This window comes from Phaeoacremonium minimum (assembly GCF_000392275.1).
Source record: "Phaeoacremonium minimum UCRPA7 unplaced genomic scaffold PA7_03_scaffold_518, whole genome shotgun sequence".
Classification (NCBI taxonomy): domain Eukaryota; kingdom Fungi; phylum Ascomycota; class Sordariomycetes; order Togniniales; family Togniniaceae; genus Phaeoacremonium; species Phaeoacremonium minimum.
Genome location: NW_006921420.1, coordinates 118,496 through 143,191, shown reverse-complemented (window position 1 = coordinate 143,191; position 24,696 = coordinate 118,496). Strand labels below are relative to the sequence as shown.

General features: G+C 53.5%; 5 protein-coding genes across 5 annotated transcripts; all 5 read right to left on the bottom strand.

Moving 5' to 3' along the window:
- Window positions 1-278: 278 nt before the first annotated feature.
- Window positions 279-3,068, bottom strand: UCRPA7_7360 (putative potassium transporter protein; the record flags this gene model as incomplete). The annotated part of the gene is made up of 6 exons (XM_007919892.1): window positions 279-1,484; window positions 1,536-2,314; window positions 2,377-2,540; window positions 2,602-2,617; window positions 2,671-2,702; window positions 2,770-3,068. The coding sequence occupies 6 exons, from the start codon at window positions 3,066-3,068 to the stop codon at window positions 279-281; spliced, it is 2,496 nt and encodes an 831-aa protein (XP_007918083.1).
- A 1,622-nt stretch (window positions 3,069-4,690) lies between these two features.
- On the bottom strand, window positions 4,691-6,068 carry UCRPA7_7359 (putative branched-chain-amino-acid aminotransferase 1 protein; the record flags this gene model as incomplete). The annotated part of the gene is made up of 3 exons (XM_007919891.1): window positions 4,691-5,074; window positions 5,146-5,909; window positions 5,999-6,068. The coding sequence occupies 3 exons, from the start codon at window positions 6,066-6,068 to the stop codon at window positions 4,691-4,693; spliced, it is 1,218 nt and encodes a 405-aa protein (XP_007918082.1).
- Window positions 6,069-7,190: 1,122 nt separating this feature from the next.
- UCRPA7_7358 (hypothetical protein) lies at window positions 7,191-8,774 on the bottom strand (the record flags this gene model as incomplete). The annotated part of the gene is made up of 1 exon (XM_007919890.1): window positions 7,191-8,774. One exon carries the CDS (start codon window positions 8,772-8,774, stop codon window positions 7,191-7,193), a length of 1,584 nt encoding a protein of 527 aa, XP_007918081.1.
- Window positions 8,775-12,451: 3,677 nt separating this feature from the next.
- On the bottom strand, window positions 12,452-15,502 carry UCRPA7_7357 (putative glycosyltransferase family 20 protein; the record flags this gene model as incomplete). Its single annotated transcript, XM_007919889.1, has 3 exons — window positions 12,452-13,162; window positions 13,256-15,272; window positions 15,480-15,502. 3 exons carry the CDS (start codon window positions 15,500-15,502, stop codon window positions 12,452-12,454), a joined length of 2,751 nt encoding a protein of 916 aa, XP_007918080.1.
- A 6,623-nt stretch (window positions 15,503-22,125) lies between these two features.
- UCRPA7_7356 (putative wd repeat-containing protein) lies at window positions 22,126-23,802 on the bottom strand (the record flags this gene model as incomplete). The annotated part of the gene is made up of 3 exons (XM_007919888.1): window positions 22,126-22,378; window positions 22,432-23,519; window positions 23,578-23,802. The coding sequence occupies 3 exons, from the start codon at window positions 23,800-23,802 to the stop codon at window positions 22,126-22,128; spliced, it is 1,566 nt and encodes a 521-aa protein (XP_007918079.1).
- Window positions 23,803-24,696: the final 894 nt, after the last annotated feature.

Genomic DNA, 24,696 nt, shown 5'->3' with positions numbered 1-24,696 from the left:
CGAGCGGAGGGATGTGCCAAATGGCGCGGAATCCGGGGCATCGACACAACCATCTGCATCATTAAGTCGATATCCAAATAGCCGCACCCTGCTTCCCACAGATGCAGATTCACGAAGGACTTGTCCAATTCAAGGCTCGATAGTCATAATACCATGCCCGTTTCCTTTGCATCTTACTTCAGTTCGCCCCTGTGTATCTGCAACCATTACTCGGTCGGTCTCAGAGGTACGTTACATGCAGCACCTGCGGGTTTACCATCGACTTAGTTGGATGGCGGTCATATCTCCTTCACGAATCCGACCTCGACAACACGATCCATCGCCAGGCGGAGATTGGCAATCTTGGCTCGTGTGTTGTCACGAATCCATAGAAACACCGACAACAGAACGCGCCGGAAGATCCGAGTCTGCGAGCGAATATGCATCTGCTCCTTGCCGACAACGTACATGATCTTCGCAGCATATGCGCGGTCAAGGCGGGCAAGTTCGGCCGCCACGCTCTCGTCTCGAAGTTCAATCGGCGTCCGCTTCTCGTCAATAGGTTGTTGGGAACTCTCCGTAGCGCCGCTGGATGTTTGCTCTTCGCTCTCTAATCCAGTCTCGCTATTCTTGAAGGGAGTGACATTTCGGCTGCTGTTGAGGGTATCGAAGCCGTCGTCTGGCAAATCTGACCTTGCCTGACGGATCACATACCCTCGCACCTTCTCATAGATCAAAGCCGCCAGGTCAGGGCTGATGACTTCATCCATGAAGCCGTGCCTGATGATCATCCGATAACAGCCCGGGATAGTCGTAAAGCGCGAGACGACATAGCGCTCCTCGTCGGGGATGCTCGGGGTTTCTACCGGATGCAGGTGAAAGAACACCGTGACATCGGTGATGGCGACGAACTTGCTCACGAACTGGGTGAAGACGGCCGGTGTCAGGACACCGGTCTTGTCGAAGAAGACACCAAAACCCCGGACATTAGACAATGGATCGCCGCCCCATTTCGGTGTAAGTCGTAGCTGGCCCTCTTCGCCTTTCATGACGAGCGAGCTGGGCTTGAAGCGGTCCTCCGCCTCAGCTCGCCACTGGTTCTCCTTGCCAAAGCGCCACAGCAGGAACATGCAGGCCAAGATGCCGGACACTGTGAGCGTGAACCACGCCCCTTCTGGAACCTTGATCAACGCAGACGAGATGTACAGTCCGTCCACCGAAGCGAACACCAGCCACGGTACGATAACGAGGAACGGCGACAGCCGCCAGACAATCAGCGCTACGAGCGTGACCATGCATGTATCAAAGAACGTCACAAACATGACGCACACACCGTAAGCGTTTCCAAGGCGAGTTGTGTTGCTGTATACCGCTGTCACGAGGATCGTGCCGCACATCAGGAGCCAGTTGAGAAAGGGTACGTATAACTGGCCGTGGAACGTTTTAGATGTATGGACGACTTTGACTTGTGGGCAGTAGGAGAGTTTCATAATCTGGCTCAGAAGCTATTCGAGACTTAGAAAATTTATCCAATGCTTCTGGTAGTCTCGTCTTACCTGAAATGTAGCTGTGATGATAGCTTGCGAGGCCACAATTGCAGCTAAAATGGCAATAATGAGACTAGGGTATAGCCATCCTGAGGGCACGGATTTGTAGAATGGATTCGAGTATGCATCGGGATGGATACTGATGTATGCAGCCTGTCCGATGTAGGCCACAAGCAAGCATGGATATGTGTAGCAGCACCAGCTCAGCTGGATGGCCCGCAAGCTGAACGCTCCAAGGTCTGCAAAGAGTGCCTCGACTCCGGTGAATGCAAGCAGGATCCCTCCCAGCATCTTCCATCCTTCGGTTTTACGTTCCACGAAGAAGTGGATAGCGTAATAGGGGTTGAAAGCCTTAAGGACAGTGTGATCGTAGTTGACCAGATTGTAGATCCCGAACCCACAGTTGAAAGCCAGCCAAATAATAACTATCGGCGCGAACGAAGATGCTAGTTTCGTTGTGCCGAGGGGCTGGATCAGAAACAAGACGATCAATATGCCGCAAGACGTGCCGACAACGGCCGAACTCGACAGCGAAGGCTGCACAACGGTGATACCCTGAACGGCGCCGAGGACTGACTGGGCAGGAGTCAAGACGCCGTCCGCCATAACCATGGAGACTGCCAGGACACCAATGAATTTGAGCAGACCACGGGTAAACATGCTCTTCTCGATGGTAGACCGAATACCTCGATTTGACGGCTTCAAGTTTTGTGAGAGATGTCGTTCCATCCTCACCATCTGCTGTTCTCGGGGGTCTCGCTCCGTGATATTCGCCTTGGCGACGTTAGCTATTACACGAGAAGATGTTATTAGACATGGCTTACGAATCTCGTCAACAAGGAATAACAACTAAAAGTTCCACCTTCACCCTCGTTATCGGCATGTAGGATGATCAACACGTATTTGAATGTGACCATGATCGTGAGCGACCAGATGATGACGGATAGGACTTCAACGAGGTCATTGTAAGAGGGTTCGCCCGAGGCGAAGGTTGAAGAGTACACGTAGAGGGGACTAGTATGAGGTTAAGAGCAAGGCTCAGGAGATAACATATAACGACTCATGTGTGGCCTACCTTGTTCCAATATCACCTATATCATGTCAGCCTTGATTTGAGAAAATGGAATTGGTGAGAATAGGTTACCGTAGATTACTCCGATGGACTGATATGCCAACCTATGATAGGAATTACACGTCAGTCGAACCTGTTTAGCAAGATAGGGGTAATAAACGGGATCAATACCAGAGGAGGGTCTTGCCGCGAAACACCTGCTTGGTCCGCCCCTGCTCAGGCTGCCACTCCTCACCCTCCTCAGCATCCCCGCCGGCATCTGGGTAGCGGTCATGGCGCGCGCGAGAAGTGCTCCTCCTCTCTGCAGAACTGCGGGAGAGGCTTCGGGTGTTAAATACTCCACCAGCGAGGCTGCTCGTTTCAGCTCTAGCATATGTCCGGGAACGGGATGGCTCTGAACGGATGGGATGGAGGTCCTCAGCGATCTTAATAGTAGGAGCGTTGTTTATTGGCAAAGTATGGTCTGCCATGGCGGTGCGAGGGATCGGTATGTACTGTGTCGGAGTCCTCAGGATCCGGTAGGCTGGATAGGTTGTGTAAGAGGAACTCCTGATGCTGTCAGGGCTCAGACAACCAAGAGAAAGCGAGAAAGGTTGTACGTAAGTGCGGGAAATCAGCAACTGGGGGAGAGGGACGGTGAGATAGGGTGAGCCAAGGTTGACACCCTGCTTGACATTGGGTAGCTACGATATATGGGATGTAGGTGCATGGTACGGTAGCCATGAGAGGTAGACAGCGGGAGGGTATCATGATATGGTATGCATGGTCTTACGTCAAAGGGTCTATGTTTCTGTGATAGGTTGATACATCTGTTTGGGGCTGTATCTACATACGGCGAAAGTACAACAATAAGAATCAATACTTCAACAACCAAGATTCATTCTTATACCGGGAGTAGCTAGCCTCTTTCATTCATTCCCTGAAAATTTGGGTTGTCTGGGCCCTCTTGAGAGAAATTTGTACAAGCACTGGGTTGATTCACCGATCCATACCGGCGAGACTCTCGAATGGGGGAATGGATTAGTCTGAATAGGACTGGTGGGTGATTGCCGCCGAAAGACGAGAAGAAAATCTTGGCCAGGGGCTCTAGTCAGTCATGACTCCTGACTCCTGACTAGGCCCATGGGGAAATCCCTCACTATATTCTATAGACTCGATCCTGGAAACACGACAAAGTTTTTTGATACTGCCGCGATTCAAGCTAAAGATCAAGCTTTGCGACCCTCCACTAACATGCGCCACGGGACGGGGCAGTGCACCAAATGCCTCGAGCTAAACTTGTAATGCCGCGTGTTTCCCCTGGAGCCGCATCCCTTGGTGTAAGTCGCATCCTGTGAAGTCTTCTTGTTCAATCTTCTCTTCATCTCAAGCCTCGTAAGACTACCTGAAAATCGGTTCAAGTCGACCGCTGCATATCGTCTTCGATATGCTCGAGACACTTCACTTTGCAATGCAAGACATGGAGGCCTCCTGGCTGAGAACGTGGACGAAGGGGTGGTTGACAATGGTTTGCCTGCATCCTTATCTCATCATGGAGATTGGATGGATCCTGGGACTGACATTGAATTGTCCTATAAGAAAGCGTTTTACCTGAGACCATTATGTACCTGGCCTATGTCCAGTAAAATAACACAGCTTAACAATTAGCTAGCATCTGGCAGAGGGGCACTGTCGCCCGTTGCAGGGTCTCATACCCGGCAAATACCGAGCTGGAGGGGCACCTGCAGCTTCACATGCCGATCAATGTTCGTCATGCTGCTCTCCTTGATGTTCTCACCGTGTTTTCAGAATACTATCAATGATATATTAGGAAAGATGACGACTATAGACACTGATGAGTCGGCGTACTTGATGAGCTAAGGTCATCGGCCATTCCAGAAGTACCAAAATATTTCAAGCAGCACAATGCGGCCTAAAGAATCAAAGAAGTACCTAGGTGGTAAAGACCATGGTAGAATTGATAAGTGCTTTTGTATATCCTATTTTGGACCTACACCCGTGGCGCCAACAGACCAGGGAAGATAAATCGAGGATTTTGCCTCTTCACTTTTCGAGAAACCTTTTACACAAATCCGCCGTAGCGACCAAGCCCTCAATCCAACTGGTCAACATTGGGCTCGCCATTCTGCCCATTGCCATTGCCATTCGCAGGCGCGCCCGCAGCCTTCTTGCCGTCCTCCGCGCTGACCTTGAAGTTCCAGCCGAACTTGTCCTCGACCTTGCCGTTCTGGATGCCCTTGAGCTGCGACAGCAGCTTGATGCACAGCGGCCCGGGCTCCTCGTCGCCGTCGGCCACGTACGTGACCGTCTCCTCGCCGTCCTTGAAGCTGAGGCGCGCGTGCTGCTTGACGCTGCTGGACAGCGACTGCGGGTCGGACGCGGCGAGGCGGCGCGTGATGGAGCGGATGGGCACGAGGGCGGCGGCGGTGCCGGCGGCCATGACTTCTTGGAAGTTGACGAGCTCCGAGTACTTGATCTGTGAATGGGAGTAGAAATTAGTATGCCTGTGGGGAAAACCGCGCCGTCTCACCGCCCTAGGATACTTACCGTCCTGCTCTCCACCTTCCAGCCAAAGCTCCGTCCAATCTCCTGTATGCTCTCGCTCGTGACGCTCTTGATGACGCTCTTGGAGCTCGGCACCACGAGCGTGACGTCGTCGCCGTCCACCAGCGCGCCAATGAAGCCGCTCGTGCTGAACTCGTCAATCTCCTCGTGCCGCGCGCTGTCGAGGTGCAGCGTGATGCCGTAGCCCTCGTTGCGCGCCCTCTCGCTCCAGCGCAGCACGGGCGCGTAGTTGCCGCCGACCTTTGCGCTGCCCGTGCCGTTGGGGGCCGCGCGGTCGAACTCGTCGAGGATCAGCCCGCGCACGGGGTGCACGCCGTGGTAGACGCCGGTGGGCAGGACGTAGACGCAGAAGGTGTACTCCTCGGGCGGGCTGAGGCCGAGCTGCGCGCTGGAGCCGTAGATCTGCGGGCGGATGTACATGGCGGCGCCGGTGTCGTGGGGCGGGACGAACTCGGCGTTGAGGGAGACGGCGGCGCGCACGGCGTCGACGAAGAGCGCCTCGGGCACCGGCGGGCACGAGATGTACTCGGCCGAGTGCTGCATGCGCGCGGCGTTGCGGTCCGGCCGGAAGATGGTGATGGCCTGGTCGCCCGGCGCGCGGAAGGCCTTGAGGCCCTCGTACGCCTGCTGGCCGTAGTTGAGGGCCGGCGCCATGCCGTGGATGCGGATGAAGGGGTCGGTGACGAAGGTCAGGGGCGTCCACTTGCCCGTCTTGACCGAGTAGTGCGACTCGATGTGGCCATTGACTGTGGGAGAGGAGGCATGGTGAGTCACTGTCGTAGAGTCCTGGGGCCTGCTGGAGAAGATGGTCCACAAAGGACGATCGTGGACTTACCTTCACGCATGCGGAAGCCAATGTTGGCCCAGTCGATGGTGTTTGTCGGCGGCGGCGGGAAGGACGGCATCTTGACTGTGTTGTATTCGGTGCGATGGGGAGGGAGGAGTGTCGATGTGCTCACCGCAGTAAGGCTTCCTAGAGAACGAACAGAAGACTCGACACAAGGCCAATTGGGTCACCCTGGCGATCACAAATAGATATACGGTGAAGAGAGGGTCTGCAGTAAGAGCACGGAGTATGTCAAGCCGATAGTAAAGAAACCGCCAGAGTCGCCAACCGAGTCCAAAAAGTTAGTCTAGTTAGTCGGCTCTCTTGGTGAAGGGTCTAACAAGGCCACCTTAGTGGGGGATCCTCCGATTTCCGGATGGCGGGGTTACGGGCAGTCGTAAAATCTTCACGTAGTCTTAAAAATCCAAAACTGCTGGAGAAGTCGTCATTGGCCGCCTCTCGGATAGCCTACTTACTGTAGGAAACCCATCCTTCCAGGCACCGCGGTGCATGCCCATTCCCGCCTGTCGGGTCAGCACTAGGATAAGATGGCATTTACGGCTTATCACGAGGAAGATGTAATTCTGCAATCTTTGTGACAGTTTACGAGGTATTTTCCAGGGCAAATGACAACCATTTGTCGGTGTTACTCAAAAGAGCAAGTAGAGCCGATATGGTCGGCAAGAGACTGATTCATCTTACTAACACGACGTGAGAGGATTCAGGAGAAGACAACTTTGATGCACTCAAAACAACATATGGATGTAACATAGCCTTCAAACCGTAGATTCATTCAGTACACAAACGCCGTTCCTGACTGCCTTAAGTATCACAATCTTCGAATCCGACCTCTTTCCAGACCAAGGTTGGCGTGCAATAGAGTACACAGATGGGAGTAGATAACCGCGAAAAAGACATTCACAAATTCCCTTGATGGAAGATGTGTCCACGCCCAAGTGCTTCCCGAAATGCAAGCGCTTGAACCGCCCACCCGCCAGCTAATACGGCGTTGCCCAGAATGTGTGGAAGACCAGCCTGGTCATAGTACTCCTTTTCGCGCCAGAATGCTTCACCACCTGAGTGGGAAGAGTGAAAAAGACAATACACCTCCATCCCATCGTAACAAATAATGCAATTGAGATTACCAAAAAAAAAAAGAAAATTTAGAAAATTTAAAAAAATTTCCAATCTGTGATCGTGATCAATAGCAAGGCTGCATCCTCAGGCGCTCCTGCACCAGATCGCCCAGCTTCGTCTTCATCTTCTTGGTGACGACGTCCTCGTGGCCCCACGTCAGGTCCGCCAAGCTGGTGGCCTCGCCCATGAGCTTCTCGGCGGCGGCCCACTCGCCGTCCTGGACCTTGAGGCTCGCCCGCACGATGAAGCACTTGAGCATGAGCGTCACGCGGTCCGGCGCCTTGCGGCCCAGGTCGAACGCCGCCGGGTACTGCTTCTCCAGAAAGTCCTCCACCTCCTGGTGCCGGTTGAGGTCGTACAGCGCGATGGCGATGCGCATCTGCACCCAGAACGCGAGCGTCTCGCACGACGCGATCGCGAGGTCGGCCAGCATCGCCCGGAACCCGTCGAGCGCCGCGTCCGTCTTGAGCCCGATCGAGGAGATCTCCAGCGTCCGCGAGTAGATGCTGAACGCCGGCTCGTTGGGCGGCACGCCGCCTGGCGACGTCGACCCTTCCTTGCTCTTGTCGTCGCCCGCGAACTGCCCTTCGGCAAACCTCCTCGTCAGCTTGAGCATCTGTGCTTGCTCGCGTCGATCGAGGGCGCCCAGCCGCCGCGCAATCTCGGAGGTTGGATGTGACTTGCCCAGCGTGTTCTCGGCGAGGGCGGTCATGTGGCGGAAGAGCATCTGCAGCACCTCGGGCCGGCCGAAGCTCTCGGACGCCTCGAGCGCCGCGGACAGGATGTAGAGGAGTAGAATGGGCCGGCCTTCCTGGAGGAACAGTCGCAGTCGGTCGAAGCAGAGATTCAGCGCCTGGAATCCCTGTCGTGTGTATCCTTCGTCAATCAGGTTGTGTGCTAGTCGGAACTTGAGCACAAAGTCGAGCATCAGCTCATCTCGTCCAATAAGCCACTGGAAATCACCGTCTAATTGTCGCAGGTTCGCCGGCACGCCCGGTCCGTAGCAGCCATCCATAAACGTCCGCAGTTGCCGGAGGATCTCGTCGGGCAGCTCGAGCTGTTCGGGTGCACGCATGATGATCGGCCGGGGGTGCATGATGCGTCTAACGGGGTCATACGGCGGACAGCGTCTCTTGGGCTCCTCCTGGGCCAGCGCCCTCAAGACATCGAGCGGGTGGTGGGCGTGGAGGCTGTCCTGGTGCTGCTGCTGCTGCCTCAGCTTCCTCAGGCCGGCGGGCTTCCTCTTGACGTAGCGCTGGATGCGGGAGACGTCGACGCGGTCGGAGGCGGCGAGGACCTCGTTCTTGGTCTTGCCCTGCTCGAGCTTCTGCATGAGGTGCTGGACTTCGACGGCGGTGACGTTCTTGCCGACGCCCCACTCCTTGAAGCGAGCCTTGTACATGCGCTCCGTGGCGAAGAAGCCGTGCTCGCGCTCCATGAAGGACATGACGTCCTTGAGGCGCTTCTGCTTGTACAGCGTGCTGATGGTCTCGCGGTGGCGCTTCCAGTCGTCCTCGGCGGCATACTTGCGGCGGGCGGCGGCGGCGGCAGCAGCAGCATCACTCGTGGGTGACGGTGTTGTTGCTATTGTCGTTGTTGTTGCCACCGTCACCGCGGGGGCCTTGGTGATGGTCACTACCTCCTCCATTGATCGATGAAATCGAATAATTGCTCGCTCGGTCGCCCTTGGGTGGATAGTGGATACTCCGGATTCGCAGATGTAAATCGGTGTAAGCGGGTGTGTGTGAATGGGTCCTTTATTTTAATTGAAATGGATTGAGAGAAAAGATTGCCTCGTTTGCGTCGAGAAAGGAAAAAGAAAAGAACTGGATTTTCCAGGGAATCTCGAAGATTTCTCGGGATTTGCGTGTATGTCTCTCTTGTCTGATCATCAATGGAGCAATGGAGGAATGGAGCAATGGATCAATGGGATGGGGGATGAGGGCGGTGGTGGTGGTGGCTTTGGCAGCCCTTTTGCAGGCTTTTTGCAGGCTGATTGATGGATTGACTCGGCGGCACTCTGGAGATCTAATGCGAGGTACTTTCGTTGGCGCCAGGAGGTCCTTCTGTTGCTCGCTTCTCTCTCTGCCTCCTCCGAAAGGTTCTTTTGAATGACAAAAGTACCTGCTGCTGCTGCACTGCCACCACGCCTGTACTTTGGAGCCCAGGTTATGTTATGCTGACACGCTGGTGGGCAGTATTATCCGTTAACAACCTTTTGGCACTACTGCATAGTAGTTCTTTTTTTTGCCCTTTTTGCCCTGGGACTTCTGAGATTCCTGGGACTTGAGTCGCCCGCCCGGGATGCCCACGTCACTCCTTATCCGAATCGATGCTAGCGTGAGACGGCGCCGGCGGTCGCTAATCTTATCGGAGAACAGCACCTGTTCGGGAAAGATGGAGACGGGGAAGAGGCGAGACAAGTAAGTCGGCAGTTGTTGAGGTGAGGGCTTTTCTTCGGATGAAAGGGTTGCGTGATGATGATGTTGTTGTGAAGTTGCTGTGCCGAGGGTGGAACGACCAAGGGGAAAAAGATGGACGAGTCGATAATAGATTGATAGATAGATATGCGTAACAGTAAGAGTAAGAGTAAGACTAAGACAAAGACACAGACAGGTCGGCCTGATTACAGAGCAAAGCAACCTTGGAACCCTGGAAGGTCCCGGGTCCAGATCCGCAATTACCTAGGCTCTCTTGGTATGATTACTAGGTAGGGAGGAAGTACCGGTAGGTAGGTAGGTATTAGTTGACGAGACTGGCTCGACTGGGGGCCCGGATTGGAACAACACGGGGCAAAGCACCATATGCAGAAACCAGCCGCGAGAGTGAGGGGGAAAGGATGGAGTGAAGGAGGGCAGCAGGGCGCGAGGGAAATGGGTGAGAGAGAGAAATGGGGAATGGGGGCAACCTGGAACTTGACTTGATGCGGAAAACGGGATCACGGGATCACGGGATGATGAGATGGAATGGGATGGGATGGGATGGGATCAGGATCGACTTTGCGAATTGTAATTGCAATTGTAACTTGCGAGCGCTACCGTCCAGTTTCCAGTTGAAATACAATGCCGTGCTGCAACGGGACAGACGGCGGACGAGTGAACAGACGAATGATGCCAATGGAGGGGGGGCGAGTTTATTATTACTTTTTCTCTTTCTTTTCAAAGACTTGACTTATTTACAGCCAGACATAAATTGAATGTCAAGTTTCTGTATATCTGTGGGCAGGTAGAGTGTCTGGTGTTCTATGTAAAGCAAAAGACGAGACATGCAAGGAACATCAGCCGTCCCTGCCGGCTCCCCTCCCCCCAGCCAGCCACGACAGAAGGACATGACAGAAGGACAGAACATGGCAAAAGGACAAGACAGGACTGCAAGCAAGCAAGCAAGCAAGCAAGCAAGCGGCAGCCATGCTCGAGCCAGGGTGCTTTGTGCTTGCGCTTGCGTGGGCGGATGGCCGCTGAGTGCTGAGTGGATGGATGGCTTCCCCGAAACCTCGCACCCTTCACCCTTCCGAAGGCCCTTCGCCCCGTCCAATGCGAGACTCGCCCCAAAAACCTTGGAACTTTGGAACTCCTCGGCTGCAGGGGGGCCAGTCTCCGCCCCGGGGGCCGGGGGGGTCTGAGGGGGTCTTCAAGGTTGCTCTCGTCTTAGTCAACTCCCTGCCAATGAAGGTACGCCCGCCGACTCCTCATTGGCCATGCGCCCAATAAAAGTCCCGTGCAGTCTCCCGCCGTCTCTCTCTGTTATTTTAATGTTTAAGGTAACGTACAAAGTACCGTACCCGTCAGCTAGCCAGCCAGCCAGCCAGCGTGCCTCCTCCCTCCAGGAGAGCAAAGTGGATGCAGGTTCCATGTAACGCCCATTACTTAGCAGTTCAATGTGTCAAACCACGCACGACATTGTTAGCGCCATTTAGGAAGGCGCCATCAAGAAGAGCTCATCGTGATGGTCATACGGTCATACCTATACCTACTTAGGTACGCAGTATGCTCTGCTTTGCTCTGCTGGGCCCGCCAACGCGATGTCCGCCGCGGGGGACTTGTCCCAGACAGGCGGCTTTCGTCGAGCTGCGCATCGCCTAACGCCTTCCGTCCAGCGAAGACATGCAAACGGCATGGCGGGCGGCGCTGAGGACCCCAAGAACCCCTGGACTTGGGAGTTCGATCCTCGCTCCTGAAAGAAAGCTGTGCCGCTTTCATTCGCCTGCTGCCTAACACAGTACTGTAGGTAATCAGATTCCTTCGGGATGTGGACGGGACGGGATCTGGTCCGTAAGTGCATGTACGGGATGGATGGACAGACACAGGATCTTGGGAGTGCTGCAATAAGATGGTGCCCTGATGCGAAGATCACATCTACGTGACGATCTCTAAACCGATCCAACTTGCCTTCACTAGCCAACTCAACTCAGTGCCTACGGGGATCCCAGGTCATAAGGCTTCGGATCCTAGCGCAGTCCCTTTAAACACACGCCTCAATCTCAGTGAGAACATACAGACAGTCGCCCATTTCGTGTCTAGCAACACAATGCCGAATACGGACAGCTTCCTCACTCACCCTCAAGTAAGTTCGTTCCATGCACGGTTTCAGCCCCAAACGGTGTCACTAATAGGCGAACATAGCAGTAACAATGACAGCAACGGCCTAGTCGGAAGAAACAATATGTATTCTCCAGTCTTCCTACTTCCTCCCTGCTCTCGATACCTTTCCTTCCTTTCTTCCAATACATACAAGATTCCCCATTGCTGGGACTCGAGCAGCAAAGCCCGTCGGTGCTTGTTTCTTTGTCTTTGGGTGTGTGTGTGGATAGCATACATGAGTGGTGATGGCGCGATATGCTCTGCTTACTCTATGTCTAATGGCAATATCAGGAAGTTTCCCTTTCCTTCCCTTTCCTTCCCAACGATGAACTTTTTCCTGGCTCTTCGTGTCTAGTCCATCCATATTCTTATTCAAATTAAAATAAAAAATAAAATAACAAAGCACATATGCACATGTCCATCCATTCGTCGCCCAATCGCCTTGCTTCGTCGTTATAAAATAAAATAGAAATGGGGAAAGGGAGGAATGCCGCATGAGCGCGAGCGCAAGCTTAGAAACACAGGAAAGGTGAAGAGTAATATCGATATGTTCGTGTCGGTGATATAGGAGATGTGATGAAATAAGCTGCGCGAGCTCTGTGGATTACACCTTCACTGATGATGATGATGCGGGAACGGATGGAAACAGAAAAGCATGCCGAGTCGAGCGGCGACACACACACAATCGTCCAGCCCGAGTTGCTGAGCGAGCGACGGATTTCCATAGTTGGCTCTTCTGAAAGGCTTAGCTCAAAGACGCGAGGCGTTGCAGAGCGATCAATACGCCGTTCACACCCTGGGTCAGGGTTGCTGTGGCCTCCGTGTTCCTACTGCTCAAGCTCACAGTCACAACTTCCTTGACTACACTCTCCTGGCATAGAGAGTTCGCCCACTTGAAGACCTTCTCATCCTCTCGTCCGTCTCCAACGACCATAAGGAAGTCCAACGGCCCTTTGTGCTGCTCATCGGGGTGCATCTTTTGGCGGAGATCATCGAAAATCTTCTCAGCGGCGGTCTCCTTCGTCCAATCGAGCGGCTCAACGATGATGGATCCATCGAGGGGAATCGCATGCACGCGCTGTTCTTCACATGCGTCATTAATGTGGCTTGCACAATCGGAAGCCTGTCGAGCCGCAGACTCATAATCCTCGGCTGACTTGTAGTGGAAGATCAGAGAGCACCGGCGCTCTTCGATTTCAGCTCCAGGCGTCCTCTCTAGGTAGTATGTCATGATGCTCTTCACGCTCTCCTTCCATGTGCGAATCTGTTCAGGGTCTGCCATTGTGGTCCACGTGTCGCTGCCACAGTCCTTTAGGAAACATCCGTTCTCCGCAATCAAGCCAAGATTCGGTACCCTGCGGAACAGGCGATCCAACTCCTCGGGTCGTCGCCCAGACATTACATACACCGTATTGCGGTCGTCAAGCAAAAGATCATTTAGGACATCAAGGGTGCGCTGTACCGTCATCGCATTAGTTGGATGAACAGCGCGGGATTTCCGTAGTTACATATCAATATGGCAGTCTACTTGGGGTTGATATTCACTTACCTGGGGGCTGACCGGAATGATCTGATTTACCGGTCCCCAGCTCACGAGCGTTCCTTCATAATCGAGAACGAAAAGTCGGCGCTCGGTGCGTTTGTATTGTTGGGTGAGCGCGTGCATGCTAAGACGTGGAACCGAAGTCTGGTCGTGCCGATGCTGCTCATCATAAACACGGTCGAGGCGAGACATGAATTCAGTGAACCAGTGAGAGCCAGTGTGGTGGTTGACAGCATCATACAGCTTGGACCAGCGACGCTCTTTCTCCGTGTTACCCATCTCCAATGCCGTCTTGATTGCATCAGCACAGGCCCTATAATCCCACGGATTGACCGAAAGCTCATTGCCACCAAAGAGAGATGATGTTCCGGTGAACTCAGACAGAATGAGGGATCCATGTTTCTTCTCGTTGACATATTTGCCGTCCTGACAGTAAAGGTATTCGTGAGAAGTCAGGTTCATGCCTTCTCTCTGACTGGTGATCATCAGAGCGTCGGCAATGGTGAGAAGAGCCAGGTATTGATCGTAGTCGATGTCCTGCTTAAGGTATACAACAGGCTGGTAGGCTAGATTGGCCCACGACGAGTTGACACGCGTAACAATGTCACTAACAGTAGCGTCCAGCTCGGATCTCTCGCTTGTAGAGAGAGCCACCTGAATGAGGACGACCTTGTCTCTCCACTGTGGGTTCTTGTTCAAAAACAATTCGTATGAGAGAAGCTTTTGACGGACACCGCGCACATGATCGAGCTTGTCGCGGGCTACGATAAGCTTCTTGCCAGCATAGCGCTCCTTCATAATGTCGAGCCATTTCTTGACCTCAGGCTCCTCTCGGTGCTCATTGAGACTGATAGGATCGATACCAATGGGCAAGTTGACCACATCGACGAATCGATCTTCAAGCTGCAGGCCGTCGGTTGTGGCCTCGGCGCTCAAAAGCCGACTGCAGGTCTGCAAAAAGTGACGTGTATACTCGTGGATCTGGAAGCCGACCAAGTTTGCACCAAGCATGCCCTGGAGAAGCTCTTCTCTGACCGCCAAGCACCGGAAGACCTCAGATGAGGGAAACGCCACGTGCAAAAAGAAGCCAATCTTTGCGTCTGGCAGCTTCTTCCGGATCATTCCCGGAACAAGCAGCAGGTGGTAGTCGTGAATCCAGATGACATCGCCTCTCTTCCAATTCTTGATGATCTTGTCGGCAAAGGCCTGGTTGACATTGACATAATGCTTGTACGAATGGTCCTCGTATGCCTTGCTCTTTGGGTTATCAGGGATTTGGTAGTGGAAGACGGGCCATAGAATTTGCTTGCAAAAGTGCGAATAGTGGCCATCGAAATCCTTGTCGCCGCAGAACACCGTGAGCATGTCATGCTCGGTGGCAAGCCTGTCCTCGATATCCTGCTTCTGCTGGGTGTTCTCCAGGGCGTCCGTTGGCATTCCTAGCGTTCCCACCCAGGTATACTCGCCCAGCTTCCCTTCCCGGGCAGCAGCCTCGGCGGCATTCCGCAGTCCACCGTTGCCCTGATCGGCGTTGACAACCTTCCAATTGGCATGGGCGAATACTCGGTCGTGACTATCGCTTCGCATAATCGATCGCGGCTGGATCACGCCCTGTCGTCCGAGCTCATGAGCCTTCGCTTTCAGCTGCTTGTTGTGTTCGAGAAGCGAGGAAGGCGGCGGCGAGTTGGCTCGAGACATGGGCTGGTCTCGACGCGCTCCCCATGTTGGAGAGCCCCTGTCAATGGGTGTGCCCGTCCGCGATGTACCCTCCTCCTTGGCTGGGAAGTGAATGCGCAGACCATCCTCGTTGGCGAAGGGGTCGGTCTCCTTCTTCTCCTCGGTTGGAGTGTCCGGAGGGGTGATGTCGGACTGCGGCTGGAAAAGGCTCGGCTGTCGATCAATTGGAGGCTTCTTAGACTTTGTGGGTTGACGGCTGGCCTTTTTCTCGGCGACGTTGGTGTCTGGGGAAAGGCCTCGGGGTGGGGTGCCAGGGAGGGTGAAGTGGATGGTTTTGGGAAGGAACCTATAAGTGGTGGCACCCCGAATTAGCAACACTCTTCCAATATTCAAGCAAGGAAAGAGGTATCCTGGCTGAAAGTGATTGCGCCTTCCTCCGCGGTTCTTACCAACAAGCCTCGGGTCCCAGCAGGCAAACGCTGCATGAAGACTCCGGAGCGTGTAGGACTTGCAGCACAAATTGGAGCGTCAGGGAATATAGCGTGATACTTACAAAGATGCAATGAAGACAGTCATGATGGGCTGTTCTGGGTATCAAATTTATGTGGGAGACAAATGTAATGGAAGAACTTGGACCCGTTCTTCAGGACAGCTTTTGCGACTGGCGCACTCGAAGCTGATGAAGGTCGTGACGTCTCCAGGACTGACAGGAGAGACGGGAGAAATTCTCTTCTCAAGGGTTTCCCGGAAAGTCTTTGTATCACCTGTAGCGGCAGGGAGAGTTGGTGGCTGTGACTGGCATGCGTAATATGGTGGCTGTAACGAGGTGAGCCGCAAAGCGACGGAATGCGACTGACTGGCCAGCAATGTTCGAGGAGGTAGATTGCCGGTATAGAGAGTTGTCGAAGGGTAGAATGTAGAATGTCGAATAGTATAGGTCCCAGACAGGTACAGGTACAGGAAGCTGTAGAATCGACTGTCTGGCTAGGAGAGAGGTGTTTAGAGGGAAGTAGGGATGTCGGTAGGTTGGTCGAGGAGCTGCGTCAAAAAAGACACGAGCTACGGGCCGGTGGGTGGTGATAATATGGAGAATATGGAGACGAAAAAAATGGTGACGGGACCGTGACCGTGACTGTGACCTCACGCCCCCCCGGGAGCTCGCGGATCCAACCGGGTGGGAAACCACTTAAAAAGTTGTAAGGCCGGGGAGCTAGCAACGAGCAACTGTTTCACAGCGAGGACTCCAAAGTTAGCCCCAATACTTTGCTAATTTGCCTAATACGAAAGAAATAGACAGCTTGTGCAGATGTGACGCAGCCAAGTACATATCATAGACAATAATCATGATAGCAAGATCGACTCTTTTCGCTCAATTTTGTTGTTGTTGAGCTTGAGCTTGTTGGAGGACATTATGACGGCTTGACTGCTCACTGACGTAACGTTCACTGCCCTGGCCCTGGCCCTGGCCCTGGCCCTGGCTCTCGACACTACTGCTGGCACTGCTGCTGCTGCGATGCGCCGCTTGTTGCGTTAGAGGCGCGGCCTGTCGCTTAGAGCAGGACCGCTGGTGCTAGCCAGGTCCAAGGGAGTCGAAAAAGCCAGCATCTCATGCACCTGCTGAGGCGATCGATCTCGTTGGAAAGAGAAGGAAACACACCAGATGAAAGCAATTGCAGCTCAACACTCACCTGGTATAGCTACCTAGGTACTGTGATATACCGGTACATAGGTATGTTTATTATGCGTAAGTCAAGACTTTGGAAATCCGTGTCTTGCTCTTTGGAATCGTTTCGAGGAACAGAGACGGGCCTTTTTAGATGAGCTGAAAGAGCTGGGGTAGCGCAAAGTTCAGCCAGACGAACAAAACCCCTGGCTAGTCGACGTCACTTTCTCTGTATGTCCTGTCTTGCCAGAATACACCCCAGCAGAGAGCAAGGGGGAACAGAAAGACACTGAAGAGCCTCTCAGCCCAAGCACGCGCAGTGACGAGACGAGGACAGGACAGAACAACAGAGCAGGAGATGAAGATAGACAGGAGGTTTTGGTCCGGAGACCCGAGGACGTCACTTGATTGACAGGAGGAGGGGAGCAAATTATGGAGCTTAGATTCCCTGGTTAATAGAGTACCGTAGTGACCTGGCAGCAGGAGGAGAGCACCGAGGAGGAGCCTTGAAAGCGCGGCCCTTCGACCATTTTTAACTCTCTCTTAGACTTCCATTGCTATGGGCAGCTAAGATGTCCTCCTCCCGGACCTTGTTCGCGCCAATTAAGCCGTCAGGTATCGAGGCGTGCAAGGCGCAAAAAGACAAGGTACAGTACAGTACAGTACATAATACCTCGTCTGGAGGAGGAGCTTAGGTAGGTTACCTAGGTACTTTGGGCAGGGTAGGGCTGGGAGAGGGGAGCTACGGCGTCTACTGGTTCGCCGCCCGGAGAATCACGTCCCAGCTGCAACAGCTTGCATTCAGGTTAAACGTCCCGCTGCCGAGAGAAAGACGAGGAGTGAAGAAGTGGGACCGGAAAGGCAAACGCCAGTGAGCGAATGGCATGGCTCGTCATGCAGCCAGGGAGCCTACGACTCCAAGGTTGCGTCTGCGGGCAGGAGACAGGGGGGATTGGCTTCGATGCGAACCAACAGGGGCCGGTCGCTTCTCCGGATACCTGATATCGTCGCTGTCGTCTTCTTACACGTATAGGGCTTTGCAGGTATCTCTAGATGTCTGGATTCACATGGCAAATATGCTGGATTTCATCGTATTCGCACACAGTGGTTGATGTCTATCATTGAGGCACACTGGATGTTTGAGTCGTCGAGGCAATGACCCGGGGTTGACATCTCAGGATTAAATCTTTGCGAAGTGGCCGTTCCGTGACGTCTCTTCAAGACACCCCTTCCGGAGGGCGATCAATAACTGTCCAATGTTCGGCCTGTACTACCATCATACAATACAGTATTATCTCGTAACAGAATTCAACTCATAGAGGTCATTCGCCCTCTTCAGCTGACTCTGACAGTCTGCATCTAGAGTCGAACAAAACATCCTGGGGTAAACTACTGACTATCATCGGTCCTTCGAAAAAGGGATCCGACAGGTCTGCTTGAGGTCGAAATCGAGTAGAGAGACTTCGATGGCCAGGATCAACCTAGCTGATTCGCTTATTATGCCCGAGCGTCCGTCTGTGAAAGAAACATCGGAAACGTCCCATGTTCGTTCGCAGCGCAAATATTTCGCAATATGAGACTTGCATGGCTCTGGATGGGTCTCAGATTGCTTTGTCCCGTGCGTTTTCCTAGGGTTGTCGCCTCACTTCAAAGAGAGGCAGAAGACAAAGGACAGTATCAGATACTTGGGGATTCTACAATCGATGCCCTGCATCTTTGTGTTGCGATGCTCTGACAGCCTCGACGAAAATGCGCATCGCGTCTCAGTTGTGTTGCCGTCTCGCTGCAGCCCTCACACAGAACTTAAGACTTCAATGATATTATCCCACCACCTTTAGTTATCATGAGTACAAAAACTAGAATAGTAATTGGCAGTATAGATACTCCCCAGAGCATCCCGAGTGTGTTTTCTACACCCTTGCTTGAAACGACCCTGAGCAGAGCTCAAAATCATTCAATTACCCGGCAAAATCGGTCCCTGGACCCATGGCATCCATGACCGCCAGGCCTTCAAACAGCTCCACATGTCTTCCCGAAGTCCCACCTATCCTCGGGCATTGGGTTATCAAGATCCACCCTGTCTCTCTTCCTGCAACATTCTCTGATTTTCTAGACATGTACTCCTGTCTCCGCCAGGACTCAGGTTGTCAGAATCCATTCTAGGAACCGGTCAGGATGTATTCCACAAAGTCCCTATACTGCCTGCCTTGGCGGGGCAATGTTCTCGTAAGGAATCGTATGCATCTGAGGTGGTACAGGGGCGTGGCGCAGCCGTCCTCTTTAGGATGGGACGTGTGTCACGGCTCTTCGAGTACCAATGGAGGCCCTGGAGGTCCTGCTCTTGGATATCGTGATGCGGTAGCTCCCTCGACCCGGCCGAGGGGAGACTCTGGAGGGAGGGGAGGATTGGCTGACGAACAGTCGTCCACGAATGACCTGATTCAGCCTCCTGCGCCATAGGTCCACGACGGCTTGCTCTTAGGGGAGGAGGGGTCAAAGACGATTTCAACCACTAGATATGAGGCTAGAGTAAGACGGCCCAGAGGTCCAAGACGCATCGTGATGGCTGTGGGGCACCCAGCTTTCTTCCGTCTTGACAGAGACAAAGAATCAGTGAGACCCAAGCTTATTACCACTCAAGGCTACGAAATGGCATCATTGGAGGTGCTGGCTCATGCCGCTAATGGCCGTCTACACTAGAGACGGCGCAATGAGATGCTTTGGGATCGGCCTGCAGCCATCATCAGGAACCCTCCTCTGTTAGGTAAGAACGGAGCTTCTGGAGGCACCACACATCACCAAACTTACCACATCTGGTATTCTATTCTTGGGATGCTCTTATCCGCATCCCTTTCTTCACATGGCACGTAGCTGTTCAGATTCAGACTTGCAGCTTCTTTCTCGCTACGGGCGGCGTCTCGCACTACTCGCCTGAATTGCTGACGGGGAAAGCAAAACCCCATCTGCCGAGGTCTTTCTGCCCAACCAGCCGCCGGCCAGTAGAATGGCCGGACTCAACCTCGTGTTCGACATCGTGACATCCTATTCAGGCCCCAAGTCCAACTTCATCTCGAGAGCATATCTTGTGCCCAGGGGGGTGGGCGATCGCCCGGATGGCCGGCCGGCGGGCTTCCAGCATGCTTCTCTGTCCAACGAAATCTGAAGAAGCACCTGCAAGCCTGCAAGATCAATCAAAAATGTCCGCCCCAACAGGAAAAGTTTTCTCTGGTCGATGTCACAGCGGCAACTATCCAGGTCTATCCTTCTACCTACTACTATCTGGCCGCCATGGGGCAACGGCGGCGGTACGGGTACCGACCAGGGCTCACGGCCGGCCGTTTGATGGGCAACAGGGAGGCGACCCGAGAACTCCCGACCACCACAACGGCGCCTGGGGTGGGCTGGTGGATAGGCTAAAATCGACGAAAGTTGACATCTACAGAATCTTGGTGAGAATGATACTAAGGTACACTTTTCCAGGTATGTATGCCATCCATCCGTCCATCTACCCATCCATTTCATATCACTAGCTCCATAGGTGTGTCGTAGATTACACTGCATGGCCGGCTGCAGCGCACGAGGCATCGCTGTCATTCTTGCGGCAGCATGTCGGCTACCTCTCGATGTACTCTTGTCGGTCCTTTCTTTGGCCCGTGAGCCATTTACAAGGTTGGCAGGAAGGCTTGCTTGCTTGATCCAGGGCAGGCTGCTTTTCCCTCCTTTGCCGCCAGGAACAGTTGCAATTTCTCACGGGAGGCAACCAAGTCAGATCGTTTCTAAGTAGCCCACCTTGGTCTGTCTGTCAGATGTGACAGCTCAAGCAGCTTGGCCACGGCATATCAAGTACCTCTCTGACTCGATGGAGCCACAGTGAAAGAGAGGAGATAACAAGAATATGTTTTCGTGACCACCCCCGCATTGCATTTGTGTTGCAGACGAGGATTCCCCACAGTCTGGTTCTGGCCCAAGTAGGACCCACTCGAGTCTGGCTTCCATTGAGCTCCATGATGTTGTAGTCTGGTTTAGATGCTTTTCTGATCTCGCTGATCAACGAGATCGCTAATGTACCTGGTCGTAACTTACAGCTGCTGGTAAAACCTGCAAGGACTGGCAGGTCTGCTGGGACGGCCCGCGCACTAGCCCAGCTTTGGTAGAGTACGCTTCACTTCCCTAGCCAGCAGGGCAGTTTCGAGAATCACGAAATGCTACTCTATTACAGCTCCACAGAATCCTCGAGAACTCTGTCAATGTTACTATTCCAGCCGAGTCACTGAAGCCATTCCGAAAGTTGATTGAATGCACAGCTCAGGCAGCGTACACTTACCTAAGAAGTGCTCGTGACCATATGCCGTGATGAATCGGGTATCTTCCTCAAAGCTCGCATGGCGTATCTGAATATTGACGGGCTAGCAATTGGGGTACAAGGGGAACAACTGAACGTACACGTGCGAAGAGAAGCGCCATATCCTCGCGTGAGTGGCTCCGAAGCAAGCCTCCGTAGCGCCCGAGCAGCCCGAGTATCTGCAAGACAAATGAATGGAAAGGCAAGTGCAGGATCGAGATGGGGATGAGCCCGTTCCAAGAACACCCGCATGGCGCCATGCCAATAAAGCCCGAGGCGTTGCAATGGATGGGCAAGACTTGCAGGGCCACCTGGTGAGTGGTGGATCGGCGAATCTCCTATCAGCCTCACAGCCACCATCCTGGCCCCGATGCTACGGGTTTGCATTTCGCTGCCGCCCGCCCGTGCATTGGGCTGGTTGGGAGACATCAATGCGAACGGCAGCTATCGCTTGTATAAGGGCGATACACGGGACAGGCTTGCCGGCCCGTCTGAGTGGAGCCACGCTCACTAGGAATATTGGCTACGTGCTTGCTCGTGATGGTGATATCGCTCGGCAGCTCGACGACAGAACTGGACGTCTCTTTAGGTGGTGGATGGCACGACAGGAACAGATTGCATGGGACGACAAAGAATAGATGGTCGAGCACATGCAGACTATCACCATCCGCGAGACATTAGATATGTTTGCTTGTCGAATCCTGTGTGCCGTGCCTATCAACATCTTCCCCGCAGTTCTGAGAATCATTCCACTCGGCTCACAGATCTCAGGATGCCTCGGCCAGCGATGGCAACGCGGGGATCCAGACATCGTCAGATAGCTGACTGGACCGTCTGCAGCGTGATGATGTGGATGTGTGCGCCCAGATTGTCTCCCCGCAATTTGCACATAACGAGACATCTTAGAAAGACAACGCGATAACCGCGGCTCTTAGACGCGAGATATCTCCAGGCCTGCTCCGAGACGGAATCGTGTGGCGTGAGTCCACGCTGGTGCCACTTTTATTCCGAGCATATCCGCGAGATCGAATCATGTCCTGAACGAGTAACCCGTCGTAGATGTATTGATGTTGCTTTTGAAACTGTCCTGTGAAAAATATACGTCTATTGGATGGGTATCATTGACCACACAACCACCAGATGCCGATATCATGAACGACGACAAACACCTCCTTCCACCATTTCCTAACCCGATTAATTCCTCCACAGCCGAACCGCCTTGTCCTTTCCGCCACTGGCGACTCGCTGACCGTCCGGACTCCAATCCACAGCGTAGACCTCGTCTTCGTGCCCCGGCAAGTCCTCGGCTAGCTTTCCCGTCCGCAGGTTCCAGCACTTGAGGGTGGTGTCTTTGGATGCCGTGACGAGAAGCCGTGAATCAGCTGAGAACGCGCATTGATAGACCGGGGCGACGTGACCGCGCAGCGTATGGATGAACTTTCCATCTCTGGAGACATCTTGTTAGCGTTGATATTCGCCATGTCAGGAGGAATATCTTACCTTGCACTCCATATCTTGGTGTGGTTATCCCATCCAGTACTCGCAATCAGGGTTCCATCCGGGCTAAAAGTGACGTGATTGACCTGCTTCTGGTGTCCCTGCATTCTCGCAACGGGCTTCTTGCCTTCATTCACTGGATCCCAGAGGTACATCGTGAAGTCGTCACTTGCACTAACCAGCCGTTCGACGACCTTGCCGCCGACTGTCGCCGCCTTCTCGAATCGTGCCCGGGCCTTTTCCCTCTTGCCCTCCGCTGTGTCCGGGACATTCCTAGTGTGGTCGAAGAAAGCTGTCCGCACCACAAAATCCGTGGACAAGGCGAGGTGGTTCACCCAATGCGCATGGGCCTTCAATTCGTGCACCAGAGTACCCTTGACTGCATCATACACCCGTACTGACTTGTCGTGCGAACCTGTGTAGATCAATCCCGTTCCCTCGCCGCCGGCGCCCCATTTCACGCTGCTAACGGAGCCTTTGTGGCCCGACAAGACATGCTCTGTCCGTCCTGTGTTAACTACCCATACTCTCACCGTGCCGTCTTTGCTTGCGGAGGCCAGTCGTGCTGTGCCATCGCGCCAGAGATGATACGGCTCCCAAGCCAAAGCCAGCACCCATTTTGAGTGTCCTCGAAATGCGTCGCCGATAAGCTTGCCAGTCTTGGGATCCCAAACGCGGACGGTGGAGTCCATGCTGCATGTTGCTAGACGCTCGCCATCGGGCGACCAAGATACACCCAGCACCCAGCCCTTGTGACCTGTAAGCGTAAATTTGGGCGTGCCCGTCTCTGCGTCCCATATTCGGGCTGTTTGGTCCCCCGAGCCGGTGGCTAGAAGACTCGATGTAGCCGGGGAGAATTGAGCAGCGAGAATGGGCTGGCCGTGGCCTGGTATACGACTCGCGAGACGGGTGACGGATTGGACTTTGAAGACAGCTTGTGGCTCGGCTGAGAGGGTGACTGTGGTCTCGAATGGGTTCTCGATGCCATGGGAGCGAAGAAGGCCAAGGAGATCGGTCGGATACTGGTCGATGATGAGGTCGGTGCCAGGGATGTGGATGCGAAATCTGTATGGCAGGAAGTCTTCTCGATCCTGATTGTGGTAATTAGTCTAAGAAGTAGTTCATTTGAGAGATACGAAGAATCCTTACTCGTTGAAGAAGGGTGTTAAGTAGTAATGACACATTCTTTTCTGTCGCATCTGCCAGTGGGATCTCGATCACATCGGTCATCTGCTTGCCATCGCTATCGATAAAGCGAGCTTTGAACGAGCCATTGTCGGGCGGAAGGATAGCGGTGACATCCTGCTGCACGGTCGTACGCTCGATCTCCTCGCGCCTTTGGCGCTTAGACGGAGGCGGTACGACTGTCGCCATAGTGTCGCTCTATGGCTATTATGTAAAGGTGCAGTGGGGAGTGTGGGCTTGAGGTTCTCGTGGTTAAGTATGTAAATTTTCTATGAAGATCTGAAAAAAATATTACCCCACGTTTTCCAGCTTTTTTGACCCCACCACGACACTCCTCAGACCCCTGACGAGAGGCTAGGCGCCACCAGACTAAGTCCCGCCAACCGGGCATCCATTTTTTGAGGCTCTTGACCTTACGAGACGAAACATCGTGGAGCGTGACAGGATGTTCACGTTGATTCTGGGCCGCTTGCGTGGTGAACGAATCACATGACTGAATTGATGGGCATGTTTATATAATGAATATGTTTGAGGGGTAATTAAGGAATTAACACAGATCCATGCTGGCCTCCTCCTGGGTCGTTCGGACAGTTTGCCCGGCCTTTCGAAATCAACAGCTTTGATGACCTCTATTCGCCATCATCTGGATCTGTCACGAGAGAGCTTGCTGTAGCTATCCTCTTTGTCGATCACGGTACACTGCCACTTGCGTGTTGTCTTCATTGAGGCAAGTTGGACTGTTTCACGAAATGCAGAGTGACCGGACAACGACACCCTACGCCATACTACGGCGGGTATTTGCTCTTAGGCCGTTTGGAGGCCAACGTTTCCAGTTTGTCGATAGCACTTACCCCGCGTGTGGACTTGTGGACGTCATTGTTCCAGGAATTATCCTGAATTGTGTCAATGGACGAGGACTGTGGTGGGTGACCGACCTGTTAGTCAGTCGTATTACTTCTCCCACGTTAGGTTGTCCTCTACTCTGTTACTGTCCAATTCAATAAGGACCTGTCGTTCATTCGCCTCCTGAGAACAGCGCTGGTTACGTTGAATGCTGCTACTTTACCACTATGACTTGTCACG